At 41.4% G+C, this 19,704-nt stretch overlaps 1 protein-coding gene across 3 annotated transcripts in view; it reads left to right on the forward strand.

The window, feature by feature from the left end:
• The window catches only part of qkia (QKI, KH domain containing, RNA binding a), a 101,079-nt gene extending 85,683 nt beyond the window's left edge, over positions 1-15,396 (forward strand). The window contains exons 6-8 of one of the 3 annotated variants that reach the window (XM_076299776.1): positions 2,992-3,447; positions 6,826-6,900; positions 8,526-15,396. In XM_076299776.1, coding sequence (XP_076155891.1) covers positions 2,992-3,447; positions 6,826-6,900; positions 8,526-8,542 — 548 coding nt within the window. In that variant the 3' untranslated portion in view covers positions 8,543-15,396. The remainder of the gene's footprint in view (positions 1-2,991; positions 3,448-6,825; positions 6,901-8,525) is intronic. The other 2 variants (XM_076299778.1, XM_076299777.1) reach the window with 2 other exon arrangements.
• The last annotated feature ends 4,308 nt before the right edge of the window (positions 15,397-19,704 follow it).

A 19,704-nucleotide genomic window follows, 5' to 3' on the forward strand; every position in this document is an offset into this window, starting at 1 on the left:
GATCAATAAAGTATCTATCTATCTATCTATCTATCTATTAGGGGTGTAACGGTTCATGTATTCGTATTGAACCGAAACGGTACAGGCGTCACGGTTCGGTGCATGAATTTACATGGAGAATACGGTATAAAAATACATAAAACTCGTGTGCGGATTAATTAATGTCATGCGCAATTACTGTTAAGTAGCGAGAGTTACGGGAGTTCTTTAGCGACACCTAACGCTAATCTGTAGCCTCGCCTTAGCTCTGAAGCTCTGATTGGCGCCTATGTTTTTTTTTGTCAGGTCGTCAGTCGAGTCCGTCAGTCATTAGCAGCACTAAGGTTAGACCCACAAGAGTTAGAGGATCCGCTGGTCTATTTAAGATCGCAAGTTTGAGAACTTCAGTTACAGTAACGTTAGTACAGGCGAAAGAGTGGTGGATAAGATGAAACTGTGTGTCAGCGTTGTTCAGCAGTTATTGGGTATGTGAGTGGAATAAATGCTACACATATTCGAAGCCATCACCCAGATGATGTAGGCTACCAATCACTGAAACGAGGGGAAAAAAACTTCCCCTGCGCTTCAGCAGCCTTTGGATACACATACAAATAGGGCCAAAACCTATGGCTTAAATTAAATGATTTCGTAATGACAGAAAGCTATGTAAATCGCATGGTAATTACCTTTATGTTGGGGTAACTTGTAACTTCTCACATGAGGAGCTGGTAGTGTTAAGTGCATAGACAGTAAAATAAAGTGACAACGCTAACCAGGCTAATAAACAAACCATGCTAGTACGGTGAGTTAACGTCAAAGGGCAAAGTCACGTGACTTCTAGTTGTAGTCTGTTTATGAAATGAAAGGAGCAATTTCGTTTTAAAAAAAAAAGGCAAAATAGTGTGATATTTTCACAGTTAGTAGGCTAGATTATTACTTTACACACAATGAAAAATATTGAGGCAAATTGTAGACCCTTCCATATACAACTAAACACAGATGTTGAAGGTCTTGCTTAAGTGGATTTTTAAAAATAATTTTTATGTAATTTGCACTTTCAGAAATAAGAGATGCTGTAGGCCTATTTTCAGTTTTATAGCTGATTGTCTTATTTTGTTTACAAGTTACAGATGGAGTCTGGGTACTTATTGTACTGTTTAGCCTATATCTTACACACTTCAGGCTGTTGCAGATAGCTCAGGGAAGAGACTGTATGACACTAGGTGGTACAGCCTGAGACATGCACAATAAAAAAAATGCTTTCTGCATTTTTGTTTTGCTTTTCCCTCCATTGTACCGAACTCGTACCGAACCGTGATGTCCGAACCGAGGTATGAACCGAACCGTGACTTCTGTGTACCGTTACACCCCTACTATCTATCTATCTATCTAGAGACATTTTGCCAAGTTCTTAATGTCAAAATGTTTTTCAGTCTTTCAATCCAGTCAATCACATCTTTGTGTCTTTTGGAGAAATTGTAAACCCAATGACATGCCATTGTCATTTTTCTCACTCCATAAAGTAACAAAAATAACTCCCCTGTCTTATAGCCTACCCATTTGATAATTATTTCTATAATTGGATACTGTAGAATGGAAAATAAGATTTAAAATTAAACAAATGTTAAGAACTTTTGGGGTCCTATTACATCGTATTGCATCCAAATAATCCGAATCGGTTTGAATCGCACCGAATCATTCTGTATTAAAACGTATCGTTTCTGAATTGTTTCATAGCTTATGCATCTAGATACGTATCAAATTGTCTCTTATAAGGGAGAGATGCACACCTCTAGTTATAATCTTTGTGAATGACATCACACACAGTTTTTGGACCATATTCATAGATGCCAACTATGTCACTTTAACACAAGCACACACTCACACAGACACACACACACACTCTCACTCACTGGGAGGGAGACACACACACACACATTGCTCTGTGCTCTGAGAGTGCCCTCTGCTGAATCACATTTGCAACTCTGCATGATAATAGTCTGCACCATTGCTCAACTGTGGCTATTATGCTCATTCCCCCACACTCACACACACACACAGGTTTGTGTGTGTGTGGATGTGGGGGTCTCGGTGTCTGTAGATGTGAATAACTGTAGTTATGTCAGACTGTGTTGTATCCCCCACCCAAAGCACTCCAGTGTTCTACACCCCCCTTCTTCTCCTTCAACCACTTAATGCTTACTGTCATTTGAATGATTTTATGCACTTGATTTCACATCCATCTTTTTTTTTTTTTTAATGTCCTGAAAATCTTAAATGGTGCCACTGTCATGCGGGCCTATGTACTTTTACATTTACCTGTCAGGCTCTGACCATTGAGCCCACAAGTAAATGCCCTACCCCACCCCATGGCCATTGGCTCTATTTCAGATGTCCCGATGTGATCATAGCATTTTTTCTGATCATTTTTGAGCTGTAGTATGTGTAGTTACCATGGTGATTGGTGTGCGAAAATGTGGTGTTTTGCATCTGGTGATCAATGCTTTTTTGTTTTCGTTTTGGTTGTGGGTTTTAGCAATTTCTGTTCTGTTTGTTTTGTTGCTGTAGATGTTGTGGCTTGTATGTGGTGCAGCGTTGATCATTGCATGGACTAATTTTCCTTTTTGTTTTGCCTCCTCTTTTCCCCCTGCTCTTCCCCCTCTTTTCTTGCTATATTCTGCCTTAAATTTCTCACCTGTGATTGTCACCCTTTACACACACACACACACACACACACACACACACACACACACACCTACCTGCACAACCTGCTTCATCTTCAATTTGTCATTCTGCTGTGTACACACACACTGTTGTTTGTCATTTCTCTGGATTGCTGCTTCCTCTTTTTGTGGCTGTCCTTTTCTTTTCTCTCCCCCTCTCCCTCCTCCTGTCATCCCCTCTCCTTCCTTCTCTGCCTTCCTCTCTTCTACGCTCTCTCTCTCTCTCTCCCCCCCTCCCCCCCTTCTCTCCCTCTCTTTCCCACTCTTTCTCTCTCTCCATCTCTCTTAGCTCCCCTTGCATTCTCTCTTGCAGCGGCAGCAGCGGCGGCCCAGGGCCCTCGCCTCATCGCGGCGCCCCCAGGCCAAGTGCTGCCCCCATCAGCCCTGCGTCCTCCGCCCTCACCAGCCGGCGCCCCCCAAATCATGAACCTCATCCGGCCCACGCAGATGACTGCAGCCATGCTGCCTAACGGCACCCCGACCCTGGTGCCCCCTGGCCCTGATGCGGGCATCATCTACACCACCTCCCCCTACGACTACCCGTACACGCTGGCACCCACCTCACTGCTGGAGTACCCCATGGAGCCTGGCGGCATGCTAGGTAAGCGGCCGTGGGGGCTGGGCTTTGGCTTTGGGGCGCCAGGGGCCTACCCTGCTCATCAGCAGGACGGCGGTCTCCTGTACACGGGCGGGGCGGGCCTGCTGGACGTTGCGGGGGTCAGTGCCCAGCAGGAGGCACTCAAAGGTAAATACACCCTGTCCAGCTGAGGCCGGACTTACTGGGGGGGAAGGTTTGGGGTTAACATGCAACACACACACACGCACACACACACACACACACACACGAGAGAGAGGGGCGTGACAATGTGACTGAGCTCTCAGACAGAAGGAGTTGGTCCTCCAAAGGGATCATGAGGGGAGACACTGGCTGCTTTAGGGAACATGGCAAGGAATATGGTTCTGTGCTAGAACAGTTAGACAACATGAACATGACAATGGTTAGCCTCTCTGTGTTAGAACAGTTATCCAGAGTGCAGCTGCTTTTATTTTTCTTTCTTTTCTTTAATTAAAGAACAGGAATATGCTTTCTGTCCATTATATTATTCTTGATGCCTGTCTCACAAACATACATTCTGAGAAGAGGGCACACATTCGTTGTGACAATGATGTGCTTGTGTGTGCGGTGCATGAAGTTTTTTGTTCTTTCATGCTCCTACTTGGGGCAGATCTCTCTTGTCTGCTGGTGGATTCCCTTCAGACGCCTCTTTCTCTTCTTTTCTCACTCTCTCTTTTATTCCTTCCTTTCTCCCTCCCTCAGTCTTTTCTTACTTTTTCTATCATCTTTGCTCTTTTTGTCTGTTTATTTTTCTTTCTCGCTTTCTGTTCCCTCCTCTCTGTCCCTCACTCTCCATCTTTCCCTTTCCACATCATCCCTCTCTAAGCATCGCTCCCTCACTCGCTCCCTCACACTCTATCTCCTTTATTCATTCTCTCCTTCTTCCTCCCTCACTCCCACCATGCTGCCAGCAGTAATGGTTGTATGGCAGGCAGGGAGGCAGAGGCAGCAATGGTCTCTTTCCCCTGACGGGCTTCTTCATTAAATTCTTCCAGCATTTCCCCTGCCTCTCCCTCCTCTTAGTCTCACCCTGCTGAACCCCCTCAAAGTGTCTAGTGCATGAACTAAAGCTATCGTGTGGTGTGTGGAAGCATTGAGCTTAGGATCTTGCTCGTGGTATAAAATTAGAAAATAGCCTTGTTTTAAATTAGCTTTAGTTTTTTGCACTGGACATTGGAAGAGTCAAAATTACATTTGTTTGCCATATAAGCTTTGTAAATAAATTACACAGGGCAGATAACAGCGTAGGAAGAGAGGTGGCAACTACTAGACACCAGAGGGATATTTCACAAAACCTAGATAGCAGGCCAGACATAGTTCATTCTAATGTTAATGCTATTGTTTTATTAGTTCAGCCAGCTGTCACTCCGATCAGACCTGTATTTTAAAGAACTTTATTCCATATACCTATGGCAACAGGGTTAAACAGATATGGAAGTGTATTTTCTTTAGAATTGGCTAAACAACTGCATTTAAAAACTTTGTTTACAAGAAAGATGTGTTTGCTGCACTTTGCTGCACACAGTTCAATGCACCAATTTAAGTTTAATTTCATTGCTGGTTACACTCCTGGAAGTTGTAAAATGGGAAGTTTGGAAACAAGCGTCAATGGGATCTCTCTAGACAGACCCGCTGAGCAAATTCATGTATTAACATGTTTTTCTGGGTTCACCCAGGCTAATAGAGAATGTGAGTGCATAGAGAATAGCTAGAGAATAGGAAGAGGCTTTGCAAAATCTCCACCAGTCAGGTCATTACCAGACGGCAATTTGTAGTCAGTAGTGGCTTCTCTTGTCTAAGAACTTGGCTTTCCCTCTGAGTGTCACGGTGTGTGTTTGTACACGTACCTTATGATTCATTTACGGATCGTATTGATCTAGCGTCCTCCCCCACACCCCTATATAACATATTTTCAGGCCGTATTTAGAGGGCCTCATCTCCACCACCACTTATTCTGTGGGCATAGCAGGCTCCTCAAACAGTCTGGAATCTCCAGGACATGTGTGGTAGAGAGCTGAGTGTGGGCGAAAGCAACTACCAGCAAATGCTGTCAACAGTCACTCCACTTCTGCCTGGCACAGAGACACACACTCAAGCAAGCACATGTACATGCACACTCATAAACACGCTTACATATTCTTGTGCACTTACTTACCCGACTTATATATGCATGGCTACACACACAATTATACACAAACTGAAATGTGCACTCACATTAGCATATGCATGGCTCAGATGCGTATACTCGCAAACTCTAACACATTCGCTGACAGGAAGCAACACACATTCACACTTACACTCATACTGACACATGTACACAGACACACTCTCTCTGCTACTCAGTGCCAATAGTTAGAAATCTGATGTAACATCTGAGTGCATTACACAACATAGAAACCCTGACAACAAGAATAAAAATGAAGGGGGTACTCTAAACATCTGAGAAATAAATTCCTACTCTTTGGTCATCTCCAAATGAGTTTCACAGATGCATCCCATCTATTCACCACCATACACACACATACACTGCAAAAGGGGTTTGTGACCATGGTAACAAGCACGTTGTGTAGGCCCACAGCTATCAGGCAGAAGAAAAAAAAATCAGACTTTTTATTTTCAGTCTTAAATAGATGTTAGCTTTTCCCTGGTTAGTTCTGAGACTCTTTAGATGAAACAAAGCAATGCTTGCCATCCGGTAGACAGGCATTAGGATCACTGCTAAACATTTCATGCACACACACACATTGATGCTAAATGCTAGTCACGGGACCATCAGGTACCACATAGCATGAAGTGTCTCCCCATCCCATGTCTGATCCAGCAGTCTCACAAGCCTCTCTTTGTGTGCATCTCAGTACTGTGGAATTTTATAATCTCTAAGTTATGAATTTATATACATGTAAGAGGAAAAAAAGTTTTATTAAGAAAAAGAAAAAATTATTTTTTTCAATGCCTTTTTTTCTAATAATTGTCTATACAATGTCAATATGTGTATTAGTAGTGTATATTATGTACATGAATATAGATGTGTAGATCTATGTGAAGGTGATGTGTGGAGATATGTAATTGTTAACTGTAAATGTGTTTATATATAAATTACAGGTGCATCTCAAACACATTTTTTTCCTATGACCTTATTTCAAAAACTGAAACTTTCATATAATCTAGAGTCATTACACATAAAGTTAAAAATTCCAAGCCTTTTGTTTGTTTTAATTATAGTTTACAGCTCATGGAAATCAAAAATCTATCTCAAAATATTACAGTAAAGAATGTATAATAAATTAATGTTGACCTGAGAAGAGCTCTAATCAGCTAATTAATGCAAAATACCAGCAGTGGAACTTTTTAAATTTTTCAGTCTGGGCAATGAACTTTTCCACTATATAGATGCACCTGTATATATATATATATATATATATATATATAATATACTGTGAAGAAACCTGAATTTTCCCTCCTCGAAGTGAGCTCTGTGTCTAACCTTGTGGACATGTCACAATCTAGGTGCAATGGCAACTAAAGTGAGACGGCATGATACGCGAGTCCATCCTTACCAAAGGATTGTGACCGCTGACAGAGGTTAGTTGTAGACCCTTTAAGACTTGTTTTTCATGTTCTCTGAGCCCAGGTGCTGGGCCGACTCTGGAGTGGATGTGGAGCGAATGTGGCCCGAGTTTTGGCCCGATCTGTTCCACTCTGTTACAGAGTCGCCCTTAGTCTGGGCTGTGATGTTGCTTTTGGCTTAGTGAGGATAATACCCACTAATGCTTACCCTTCCCACAGCACCTGCATCACTTTCTCTCTCTTACACGCACGCACGCACACACACACACACACACACACACAGAGGCAATTGCACTCTCTCTATCATCAAATATACTCTTCCACACACATGTGTGTGCTAGTCTGACGCACTAGTCTCACATGCTGTCATACATATAGACACACACACACACGCACTCACACATACACACACACTATTTATATGCTCTTATTTGCTGTGGAATATACCTATGTTTACAGATGCAGTGACTCATGTGTAGCAATCATAATCAGTACTCTGTCATGAGTTATCAATATGTTCAGGGTTCCGTCTGTTTAAGGGAGGGGTTCCTATTGTTAGCCCCCCCCCCCCCCCTTATAGGCCAGGATGTGTAGGACAGGGGGCTATGCCACATCACATCAGCACCTCGGTCCTCATTTGTTACATTCCCATAACGTGAGATTAAGTCCCGATGCAGGTCAGACATTCACATTTTCTGTGAACCATATCTCTGCTCTAGTCAGGAGGGCTAGATACTGAGGACTAGAACACTACAGGAAATGCAGAGCAAACCAATATTTGGAGTCCATTATTATTAGTAGTAGTAGTAGTATTTTTAATACTATTTTTTTTTCTTCCTCACATATCTTGATGTTCGCATTGTCCTCGTTGAGTCTGTCGTCTATCCGTTTTTATATAAATGTCAGTTCCACACTGAAACATAGTTTACATTTTTTGTCTCTAAAAGGACACATACATATTCTCCAGCATACTGGAATTTTTGTTTTTGTTACGTATTTCAGTTGTACACAAGGTACTATCATATATATATTTTTTTATATACATGGACATTTTTATAGCGACTGTATTTATGGCTCCTGTACATAATCCTGGAAAATAAAGATACAGAACTGAACTCAAAGTGATTTCATTTATTTATTGCACAATTGAGTTTCAGTTAAGTTCTCCTTTTTTTAAACCACTACTTACACTATCCATAACTTGCATTTTCAACCCGAGACACTAAAACATTAATAGTCGTTTTATTATTCTCTGTTGGTTTTTGCTTCATTTAGTGTTTTCTGTTTGTCTCATCTTCACGGCTTCTTGTTTGTTGGGGTAGCGGGGTCACATTAGTGCTGCTTTTAACGCCATAATAACGTCTAGAGTCAGACTGGGGCGCGGTGGCCTGATCATGACGTCAAACCAAAACAGCATGTCATGATTTCTTAACCAGATACAGCCAGGGTGGGGGTTTCCTGATGGGGGTGGGGGTTAGATGATGGGATTTGGGTTTAGGGAGTAGGGGTGAGAGATTGCATTCATTTTACTGTTAAAATGATGTCATTCCAGTCTCTTTCTGCTGACACTAATATCCTTTCTATTCTTTTTTTCCTTTTTGTTTTTTTTGTTTGTTTTTTGTTTGTTTCTAACCACCTAGCCGCCACCGGCAACTAACACATGACCTCTGAACTCTTCACCCAATGACGAGCCGCCCTGCCCCAAGCCCCGCCCCAAGCCTGCCTGCTGACGTGTTAACTGGTAATTGCCTTTGTTGCTAGCCTCTCGGATGCTGGGAGGGAAGGCGCCTGCCCGTACAGTTATCCTAACATTGTTTCTGTTTTTATTTTTTTATCATTATTTTTTCTATGTAAAGAAACACAAAAGACTACCAACAACCCAGATTATAACAACTACAACACAACACTACACAATCCAGCTCTATGGTTGTGTAATTTATTTTGCTTTTGACTCTTTGTTCTGTTCTGTTTAGTTGTGTTTGAATCACCCTTATTTTGTTTAGTTCTTTTTGTGTGTGTGCGCGGTTCTTTCTTTTTCTTTTGGAAATCATTGAAAATTGGGTGGACGCATGCACGGTTCCCCAAGAATCTGCACTGAATTAAAAAGCAATAAAGCATCCCGTCCCCATGTTTCCTAGACTGGACACACAATTAGAGACACACACATATGTATACACAGAAACAGTTACATCTTAAACCCTGATTGGTAATCTCACTCACACTTTACTTGGTTGAAGCTGAAGGGGGAGGCTCTCTTACAGTAAACATGATCTCATCCAGAATTTGTATGTGAATTCCACAGAACAATTCACCCCCTCACCTCTCTCTCTCTTTTAAGAGGTCTGAAAGGGGGACAAAAAACACAAAACAAAAAGAAAAAGAAGGAAGGAACTCACACTCACACCAAATCTGTTGATTTGTGTTCCCTTTGATTTTCCCCTCTCTTTTTCTGTATTGTTTTTATTCTATTTCATTTCATTTTTTTTTTTTTTTTCATTTCTTCCCCCTTTCTGACTTTTATCGAAAATGTGCTGACACATACTGGGTGTGCCTTTGAACAGCTGTTTTTTTTGTTTTGTTCTAAAAAAGCATGGCTATACTGATGGACTGCAAATGGAGCTTCTCACTTTTTTTCTTTTCCTCTCGTTTTCTTTTTTTGACTTGATTCCTCATTTTATTTTGTTCCATTTCATTTCTTCATTGTCACTGACCTCACTGACTAGTTGTAGCCAGGCAGTGTAAGGGCAAGAGAATGAACTATAGAGGAAGATAGAAGAAGAAGAACTTCCTGTTGAGGAGTGGGTGGGGTTAACAAAGTGGCTCGGGAAGGGTTAATCTAGGGTTTTCTTTTGTGTGAAGGGGGATTGGCCAGGGTCAAGATCTATGCCTACAGCATTTTGATTGAGGTGGGAGAAGTTTGAGCTGTGCATGAGGGAGTAGATGATGTAGCTAATAACACTTCCTCCTAACCTTGGCCCCATAATCAGTGCCTGATCTAATAGACAAAAAAAAAAAACATCCAGAAGCCTAAATAGCAAAATGGAGAAAAAAAAGTATTGTGTGCGTATATAGCCAAAGGGTTTCTAGTTTATAAATATACGTAAATGCATATATATATAAAAATATATATAAAGGAAGTTGTGTCTACAGCTTCTTGATAGTCAGTCTCAAACTAAAGGCAGATTAAATTCTGGTTTGCCATCAGGATGAGTATAGATTACTGAACACTAAACAGGACTGTTAATCTGTAGGGTGCGATGGGGTGGGATAAGGGATTTGGGAGGCACTGCCCGACAAGTGATTTGTACATAACATAACTTTTTATTTTTTATCTGAATTTCCCCCTCTATTTGTTGCTATTTCACGACTTGCCAAAAATAATTAAGTCATTGAAAATCACCTCTTTGAGTTGCATCTTACCATCAAAGTTTGTTTGTTGAAGGGAAGCTTAAACTGCCTCCTTGAGACATTTCCAATCAAAGTATTTCTCCTTTTTCTTTTCTGCTCTCACTATTTCTTTAGCCCTTTCCCAGCATGCACCACTCCATCTGTTCCGAGCTAGCCCATCCATAATGTGTCTCGCACACCTCAGCACGCCAGTACTTAAGCTACTGTGCCCACCCATGTTATGTTGAACTCTCAAGAAAAAACATAGGATGCGAAAGCCATGCCTGCCTGTTCCAATTGCTTTATACATACCTGTTATATTAATATAAATATATACAAATGTAGATATGTCATTACATATGAAAATACAGAGGAGGAGAAAAATTAGATACTTTTACAGGGTGCTGGAGAAGAAAATATATTTTTGCCAATTTTAGCTTTTTATACTTGCAGTTACAAAAAACATAAAATAAATAAAAAGGAAAAAAATGGGTTCGAAATGATGGGGTTGAAGATGCTTTGTATCTCTGGATAGTATTGGCTAGAAAAATAATGACCAAAATAGTCATACCGGGGAATGTCACAAAAATCAGTGGGAGTGGGGAAAGAGAGAAAGGAGAGAGAGGGATGCATGTAAGAGGGGAAACTCGAGAGACAAAGTGCCTTACTAAGGGTGGTTTTCCTTTTTTCCCCCAAGTGTTACTGTTCTGTTGAGTAATTTCCAGCACGGGCTAGGAAAGGCTCAGAGAGGAGTGTGCGTGTGTATCTGTGTGTGCGCGCATGTGCTCGCGTCAGCCCCCGACCGTCTACGAGTTTATTCTATGCAAACAGACGAGCTGTCATTTGACCAGCTGACTATGTGCCATGGTTTGTCTTCCCAAGTTTGAGCTGTTCTCTTTTCTTCCTTTGTTTTTTTTCTGATCCCTCTTTCAGCCATGCGAACAATATATAGGGAGACATTTTTGTCTCATTTTGGGTTTTGATTGTTTATTGTATGTATTTTTTTTTACTTTGATGACGATCTCTCGTTGTCTTTATATCTCTGGTTACTGTGACTATGTCGAGAACAAACTGCCAATAGCGATGCAGAAGGCTGCCAGGTGTAGTTTTTAAAAGGGGGGCGGGATGAAGTCAGTTATCTGTGGGGGGGTGGGGGGTTCGTGGAAGGGGATGGATACACAGGGAAATAGACTGGATAAACCTGGTTGTTTCATATACTGAGAACACATTTGCTCTCTTTTTCAAAATTTGTGCCGAAATAGCATATAAGCTGAAAGCATTTTGTTTTAGTTTTTTTTTTTTTTCATTTGCTCTTTCAAGAAAGCAATTATATGATGCCGGTTCAAATTAAAGTCTGCACTAGATGAGCTGGTTAATAGACAAAAAAAACCTAAACCAGGTTGGAAATCTTAAGTTTTTAAAGCCAATTTTTATCAGTGCCAAATGTTCAGGGCATTGTGCCCATTTTAGTGGTAATTTAGTAGCTGAAGGCATCTGACACCTGACCACCCCTGTTCTTGGTATGTAGAACCACCATGGGTATGTGGTAGACTAGAAGACTGGAGCGACAAACTGCGTTCCCCCTGGCAGCAGCTTCTCTCCTGGCTTTGCTTTTTATCTCTTTATCCCCAATCACTCGGTCTTTTACATGCTGTTACACACAAAGGTCAATGCATATGTTGTTCAGTGTTAGGTGTTCTATTGAAAAAATATTGAAATAAAAATATATAACTATATAAATATTAAAAACAAAGAAATGCAATACGAGAAAGGAGCTCGAGAAGACAACTCAGAATATGACAGTATTATGAGAATTTCCCTCTGCAATGTTTCAACATGCTGTGTCCTTGTACAAGGTTGGGTTAGTCCATCTGATGTGTAGAGAACTTCAGTACTCTTCTTGGCCTGCCTACTACATGTATAATAATGTAATTTACAACCATTGTTACAGGTTTATAATGTATTTTTCTAACTTCATTTTATATGTATATTCTAAATCTTTTTTTTCTGACTCCTTTTTTTGGATGAAGCCCACTACAACTTTTTTTTTTTTTACGCCCCCCCTCCCCCCCCATCTTCTCTTCCAGTGTTCTTCTCCATCTCAGAGTCTGCCTCTTTGGGAGTTTTGCCTTTCCTAGAATTACTTTTTGTTGTTTGTTTTGTTTTCTTGCCAATTCCTAGCTTGTTTAACTCATTAGCAATTTGATTAGTTTTCTTTGTCATAAGTATTTTTACATGCTTGCATTTAGTTTTCATGGTGTATGCATTATTTTTTCTTATTAACCCCTTGGCATTTATTTTAATAAAACATTCTTAGTAAGAATTTTACTAACTTTTGCTGAAATGTTTATTTTTGTCTTGTGTTGTTAACCAATTTAATGAATGTACTACCTTGGTCTGGGTCACGGACTAACACAATTAAAACTGACCACACTTGCAGAAATTACATCACTATATACAGTTCTCAAACTCACTCACTCACTCACTCACTCACACACACACACACACACACACACACACACACACACACACACACACACACAGTTTAACTGGAATGTGCACAAGCCAAAAATTACACACTCACAAACACGCTGTCCTGTGTTGCTAGTCACACTCCTCAATCTGAGGTTCAAACACTGCTGTCATGTCTGTCTTGCTGCGCATCACACACCCCTGTGCGGTGCTCCTGGTGTGTGAGTGAGTGTGTGTGATGTGTGTTTGTGTGTATGTATGTGTTTGTTTGTTTGGGAGAGGGGGCATTCTGTTGTGCTGTCAGAGAATCTGAGTGCTGCTTTTAAAAAAGAAAAGAAAGACAAAAACACAACTGGAAGAAAGAAGGGAGTCTGTTGGCTTTGATCTGCCAAAGGGTGCAGTGCTTCTCAATGCCAGGGTCTGCTGCCTCATCCGCTAGCATCTGTCAGATTCATAAGCTTAATACTCCCACTTTGGCCCCGGGGGGGGGACAAACAGTGTTTTTATACCAGCGCTGGTGGGACTATAGTAACAATGCCAGTCTCGTATTTTATTGTTTTTTCATGTGGTTTGGATCTGCTGTTTTAGTCTGTGTTCATTCAGCATGCCACAAAGAAGACCTAGAATAGTGATCAATTCTCCATTTTGTAGTTACCTCTAGCAGCAGCTTTTGGAAAAAAGTGCATATACTTTGCTGTATAATATAATTGCTGTATACTTAAGTATAGAGCATATGGACAGATTATGGGCCACAAGGCCCCTGGGCACAGACATGAAAAGGGCCCCGTGCCATCCTCAGAAAGTTATCTCAGCAATGCTAGGGGGTCCGGGGGCATGCCGCTCCCACCCCCAACCCACCCACGTTAAAACAATTAGATATTGACGAAATAATGACGTGGCGATTTTTGTGGAAAGAAATGGATAGATTAGAGCCTTACACATATGTCATAACCATCAACAGATTTAAGGCATCTTGCTGTGAAAAAAATGGCAATTATAAAGCATGATTCACACATAGTGTGACCTGTGTTTGACTGAGGGGCCCCATTCAGATGATCAGGGATAGAGAACATAGTAGTGACTTCACGCAGAGGCTTGAGCTTCAAGGCCCCTGTGCCCGGTAGGCCCATTCAGTAATCCATCCCTAATAGAGCAGCATGGGCATCTGCCATAGAGTTGCTGTTCAGGAAACATTTTGGGAACAGTATATTTTGTGAGTGAACAGCTTTATTGTTTTATTTTTATTTTTTGTGGCTGTGGACGCACCGGCACACCTAATTTATACTAATCTTTCAGTTTTGTCCCCTTGGGTTTTGTCTTCATTGTTTTTCTCCCCTTGCATTTTAAGCTTCTTCTCTGCACTAATTTCAGGTGTAATGCAACACACCAACCAAAAATTAACTTTATTAATCTGTTTTATTACACTTTAACCCTCTGAGTGGTCAGACGCACTCCATTAGAGATCCAAGATAACATTTTATGCTCAAGTAATCAATTTACTGTTGTATATATAATTTCTAAAGCCATTTGTGAAAAGTCAAAAACATAATATTTTTGCCCTCCACTTCTTATTCTATTTGTATTTTTGCAGACCTTTCAAGGCATTTTTTATAATCGAATGTGAGGTGCTAGCTTTGTTTGCATGGTTGTGTACTACTTATTATTATTAATATTAGTATTATTACTACAACCAGTTGGCACTGTGTCTCTGTGCTGCCATGCTGCCAAAAAAACACACAAGTGCCTTTCCTGTAGGACACAGCAGTTGTATATTTTACTTTTACTTCACAAAAGTGCCCAGTGAAGATTTTGTTCATGTCCCCAAACTGTCTTGAAATGCACTGAAAGGATCTGGCACACTGGAGATATTGTGACTCGCTGTTGCTCTTTCAACATAACTGGAACATTTTGACCAAAAATGTTTTTTTTTTTTTTTTTTACTTCTTTCTAAATGATCATGCATTACTATGAAAGTAACGTGAATTGATGATGGGTTGGATCATACCCTTAAATTCCATTTGTCTAATATCCAGCTCTTTAACTGGACCATGCTGAAAATGGCTGCCATTTCCCCACCTTAAAAAACTCCAAATGAAAAGTGGATAAATCCAGCGGCATACGTTCCCATCTCAATAACAGGCCTCCCTCAAAGAAACTTAACCCTACCTGTCGACATACATTCCTCACTGGACTGCTAATAGAAAAGATAACACTAACAGTCAGGGTGGTCTCTGCTTCAGGACTCAGGGGGTTAAAAACTACTACCAAAACTTAAGACCTTTCAAATCTCCCCAGGGGGTTGCATTTTGGTTTTGTTTGTGCCGTTGTGTTTCATTTGTTTTTTCTTTGTTCAGTTTTTTTCCCTCTCTCCTTCACTGTTAGCAGTGAAAATGAGGACTGTTTGTCAAGTTCCTTGCCATTGAGATTAGGGGGCACTATATCTGATTTTTTTGTTGTATGTGTCAGTGTTTTAATTGGTTATGTAGTATGATTTTATTTTTGTTCTTGATGTGACCTTGTTTGATATATAAAAAACAAAGCTAGTAATGCATCACATGGTGGTAATTTTGTCTACAAGAATACAAAATTACAAGAAAAAGAAGAACAAAGTAAATTGTCATGTTTGCAATAAAGTCAAACATTTTTAAGAAGGCTTTGAGTGCTGTACCTCCCTGGACTAGGTTGACATGGTTTGTCCTTGATCTTAGCTCATGTCACACTTGAAATCTTGGGACACCCCACACTCTCAGCTGAAGGTACGTAGCATTCTGCTTATGTTCAAGATATACCCTCAAAGTGCAGTCAGTTGTTCCATATCACAATAAAACCTCAAACAACATATACTGGGCTCACACAGCCATTGGCTCAGGCGTTCCTTTTCACTTGTGAATGAAAAGGCATTGCTTAATTCATTTCACTCTGAAGGAGGTTGACAAATATAATATGACCTGGCAGTCTATTGAATTGAAATGACTATGGCACACAGAGTTGGAAAGTTTTGTTTTCTAATAGCCCGTTTACATCATCAGTTATCTGCTAGAGAGTCAAAAATGTGAAGGTCAGTTGCTCTCTGAGTGCTGGTATAAGTCCAAGAGGAGAATAGTGTTTATTTGATTTCATTAGTGGTTACAGGACAACTGCAGAGCTGTTACCTTTTGTCAGCCAAGACTCTACAAGCTGCTCTATACATCTCTGGGTGAGGATGTATAGGATGTAAGTTTACCAAGTGCAGTAAAAATACTTGTACCTCCAAAATGTCCCTCTGTTTGAATGCTGCTGAAACTGCTTTAGGCACTGAGGCCAAACAACAAACTCACTGATGATAGATCATCTTCCTGACTATTTCATTTGATAAAACCACAAACCAACTAAATGAATCATGCTATTTAAATGATTCTTATATGTGATTAAATATGATCTAACATTTTACTTCACAATGTGAAAAAACACTGTTATTGAGAGCTGTATTGGGTTACTGATGAAAATATGGTTCTGAAACATTTTAATGTCCAGTTCTCTTATTGTGTATATGGGTCTTAACATATTAGGGCTTTTTAGCTTAACCAGATAAGTGGTTCAGAGGATACTTTAGGACCACCATCAGTCACCTGCTTTCACAGTAAACCACACAAATGTGCCTGTTCTTTGCAACAATGTGCAAATTATGTTAAATGAATAAATTATACTAAGGCGCAGTCAGGGATTTTATGCGATTTAAAACCCATACATTTTTTTGTCACATTCAGCAATCATTTCCTCACGACCAGTAGCTGCCTATTCCGTAATTACACTGTAAAAAAACGGTCTCTGTAGGCAGCCCAGGCTCTGAAAACTGGAAACAAACAAAGTCGGGGCAGCCTGTCCCCCAAACAAAAACGAAACTGCGTGGAATTTCTCTGGCAATACTGAAGGTAGGGCTGAGCTACCTCTGGCACTTTCCGTTTGGTCCTTTGTTGAAATATTATGTAAGTTTTTTTGCACAAAAGCCTCTGCTGATAAATTTAAACATAAACAATGCTGACTTCCTGCGAAATCCCTGACTCGGCCTTTAATAAGGGGTCAATTTTATTCATTGTCATATAAAAGCAAAGGATAATTTATTTTTCTCAGGTCTAATGTTTATTAGTGTTCATCCTTTCCTGTTTTGATGCTTCAAGATATGTGTGCAGAGCAAGACGCATGAGGTGTCTGGCATGGTAAATTAAATGTAATTGAAAAAAAAATATAAGGATAAAAAGATGTCCCCTTCCCCTTGTGGAAACTCCAGCGTTGAGCCTCTAGCTGTAAAACTGTGGACAGCACAGAGGAAGTGGTGTGGGCTTTTGGTGCCAACTTGCACAGGAAGTGGGGTTCTGGTCTAAGGAAGGAGCGAGGAGACTCATCAAAGGAACATTTGTCGAGGGGCCAGCTGGGAGCACTATGAAAGAGGGTGTGTGTGTGGGGGGGGGGGGGGCGTCAACACATGACAAATGAACACAGTTCCTGTGGAATGAATCGGGGCATTCATCTGGGTGCAGCTGTGAGAGTGTGTGTTAGAGTGTGAGTATTTGGTGGTGGTGGTGTGTGTGTGTGTGTCTGTCTTTCACAATACACAGTTGCCGGTTTCCAAGTCCAGTTTGATGAATGAACTACTGCAGATCTGCCGGCACCTGGCCTACGTAGTGTGACCTGTGTTGTGGCAGCTGGTGTTTCTGCATTGTGTATGTGTGTTTTGTCTAAGAGCTTTGAGTTCTTGAAATTGAAGTCAGTAGCGGCTTTCAGATTATCTCACAGTGACAGACACATTGCACTTTGGCCAATTATTGCACATTATTGAATTTGAACTTAGTCACCAATTGTTCTACAGTATGTTGCCACTATATCATGCACCATGAACATATTCTTGAGTATGAAAAACCAACAGTGGCTGCTGTGGCTTATGTCCTCCTATTAGAAGAGGTGTTTGCAGGTGGTCTGCAGACCAATTGGGCAGAGGAGTCCAAGTGGACGGAGCTCTGAGCTGCCCATTAATCACACTCAATTACTGCTGGCGAGACATGGCCCCATAGCAGCCACGCAATCACCTTACTCACACACGCACACACATTCACAAAGCCCACAGCAGCCATTTAATCACTCCACACACATATTCACGGGCCCGCGGCATCCATACGTGCAATCACCTCACTCACACACACATTCACAGCCCACAGCAGCCATGCAATCACTCCACACACACATAGGCCCATAGCAGCCGTGTTGCCATCACCTCTCTCCCACATCACCCTCCTGCGCGCCCTTGATTAGCTCAAACTGTCGAGCGGCACTACTCTGCGTTTGTCCCCGTATGAGGGGGATGTTGTTAACACCTCCTGCTCTCCATTGTCACCTGTGCTCATCCGCTGTTCTCCCCACCCCCTTTTTCCATTTTAATTGCAGTCACCTTGTGCAGATTCGGCAGAAATGGAGTGACATTTAAATAGGTGTGACAACACTGTCTGAAGCCTCCCAGAACCCCATTGCCTAGATCTTGAACAGCTCGTCATTTCTTGTATCTTACTATTGTCATTCGTGGCGTTACAGAGAATTATTTAACTAAGTCTCTTTGAAATATTCAGTCCCCAAACTTCAAATTGCTTTAATGTGAAAAGCTCTGACCCCTCTGTCACACCCAAAATGTCACCGAATTGATTATAAATGATGGTCAGTGAACTCCCCCCCCCACCCCTGGCAATTAATCACTTGCCAGTTTTTGCTTGCACCCTACGTTTTTAAGATTGATATCCAAGAAGTCATTAGGCAAAGTTAAATCCTCCATGGACGTTTCACTTTCCTCTGTCTGAGGCCAAGGGTACTAACAGACAAACCAGACGATGGATGAGCTGATAGTTTTCTTCTGCACAGAAGAGGAGGGGGTGAGGACAGGACAGGCAACGCTGATTACACTGCTGTGTCTGTGCGGAGGAAGGCAATAATGCAATTCCCCACAATTAACATGGTGTCAGATTTCACCCCGGAGTGTAGATGGACTCTACACTAGATGCTGAGAGAGAAGGGCTTTTTCCTCTTTCTCTCGCTCTCTCTTCCCAAGACAAATGAGCACATCCTCCAAGAATGTGAGCTTCCTCTTTGGATCTAATTAATCTCTGCGCGGCGGGTGTAAACATTTGGAGCAACGAGCTTTTGTCTTCGATTAATCTTTTCTGTCAGATTTACATTCGTGTTAAATTTCAGCAGCACAGCGGGGTCTGGGGACCTGGCGTCTGCCGGCAGCGGCTGAGCTGAGACCCCTGGAGGACATGGCAATGACAAGGAGACAAAAGAACCCTGTATCAAGGAGAGCAAGTTAGGCATGGCTGTATGCAGTGCAGTAGAATGCATGACCTAAGAGACTTGTAGTGAGTGACCAAATACAGGTGTGCGTGCATGCGTGTGTGTGTCCGTCTGAGACATTTAGTTAACAGTCAAGATTACCACTGTTGTTTATGCACTGATGTTTTTGTGGCAAAAGAGACGAAGAGCTGACTGAGTGAAGAGCCATACACTACGCTTTTGTGTGTGTGTTTGTGTACCATTTGTGATGGTGAGGTTACAGCCAACATTAACGCAGTCTTTATTTCACTGGCATTTGTAGCATCATTATACCCTACCTGCAAATACCCTTCATAAAGCACACTATATACATACTGTAGCACTGACTAGATATGTTTGCACTATGTGATGGTGACCTTCATGAACACATTTTTGTGTTGTGTGGCTTTAGCACAAATGGCTCACTTTAAAAGCCTCCCTCTAGGTTGCCTCAGAGGGAATCTAATTCAAAGTGACAACCACATTCATATTTTAGCCCAAAAGACTGCACCATCGGAATGCAATTACATGGCCCCACTCTGCAGGTGGACTGTGGCCTGCACAAAGGTAAGTGAGATTAAATTAGCCTGTTAATGACCAGGAGCCCACATCTATGCCACATGCGCTAAT

Source organism: Alosa pseudoharengus, unplaced genomic scaffold, assembly GCF_046254945.1.
Source record: "Alosa pseudoharengus isolate Yale_2024_CS ecotype anadromous, Long Island Sound unplaced genomic scaffold, YU_APseudo_1.1 YU_APseudo_1.1_scf_22, whole genome shotgun sequence".
NCBI lineage: Eukaryota > Metazoa > Chordata > Actinopteri > Clupeiformes > Clupeidae > Alosa > Alosa pseudoharengus.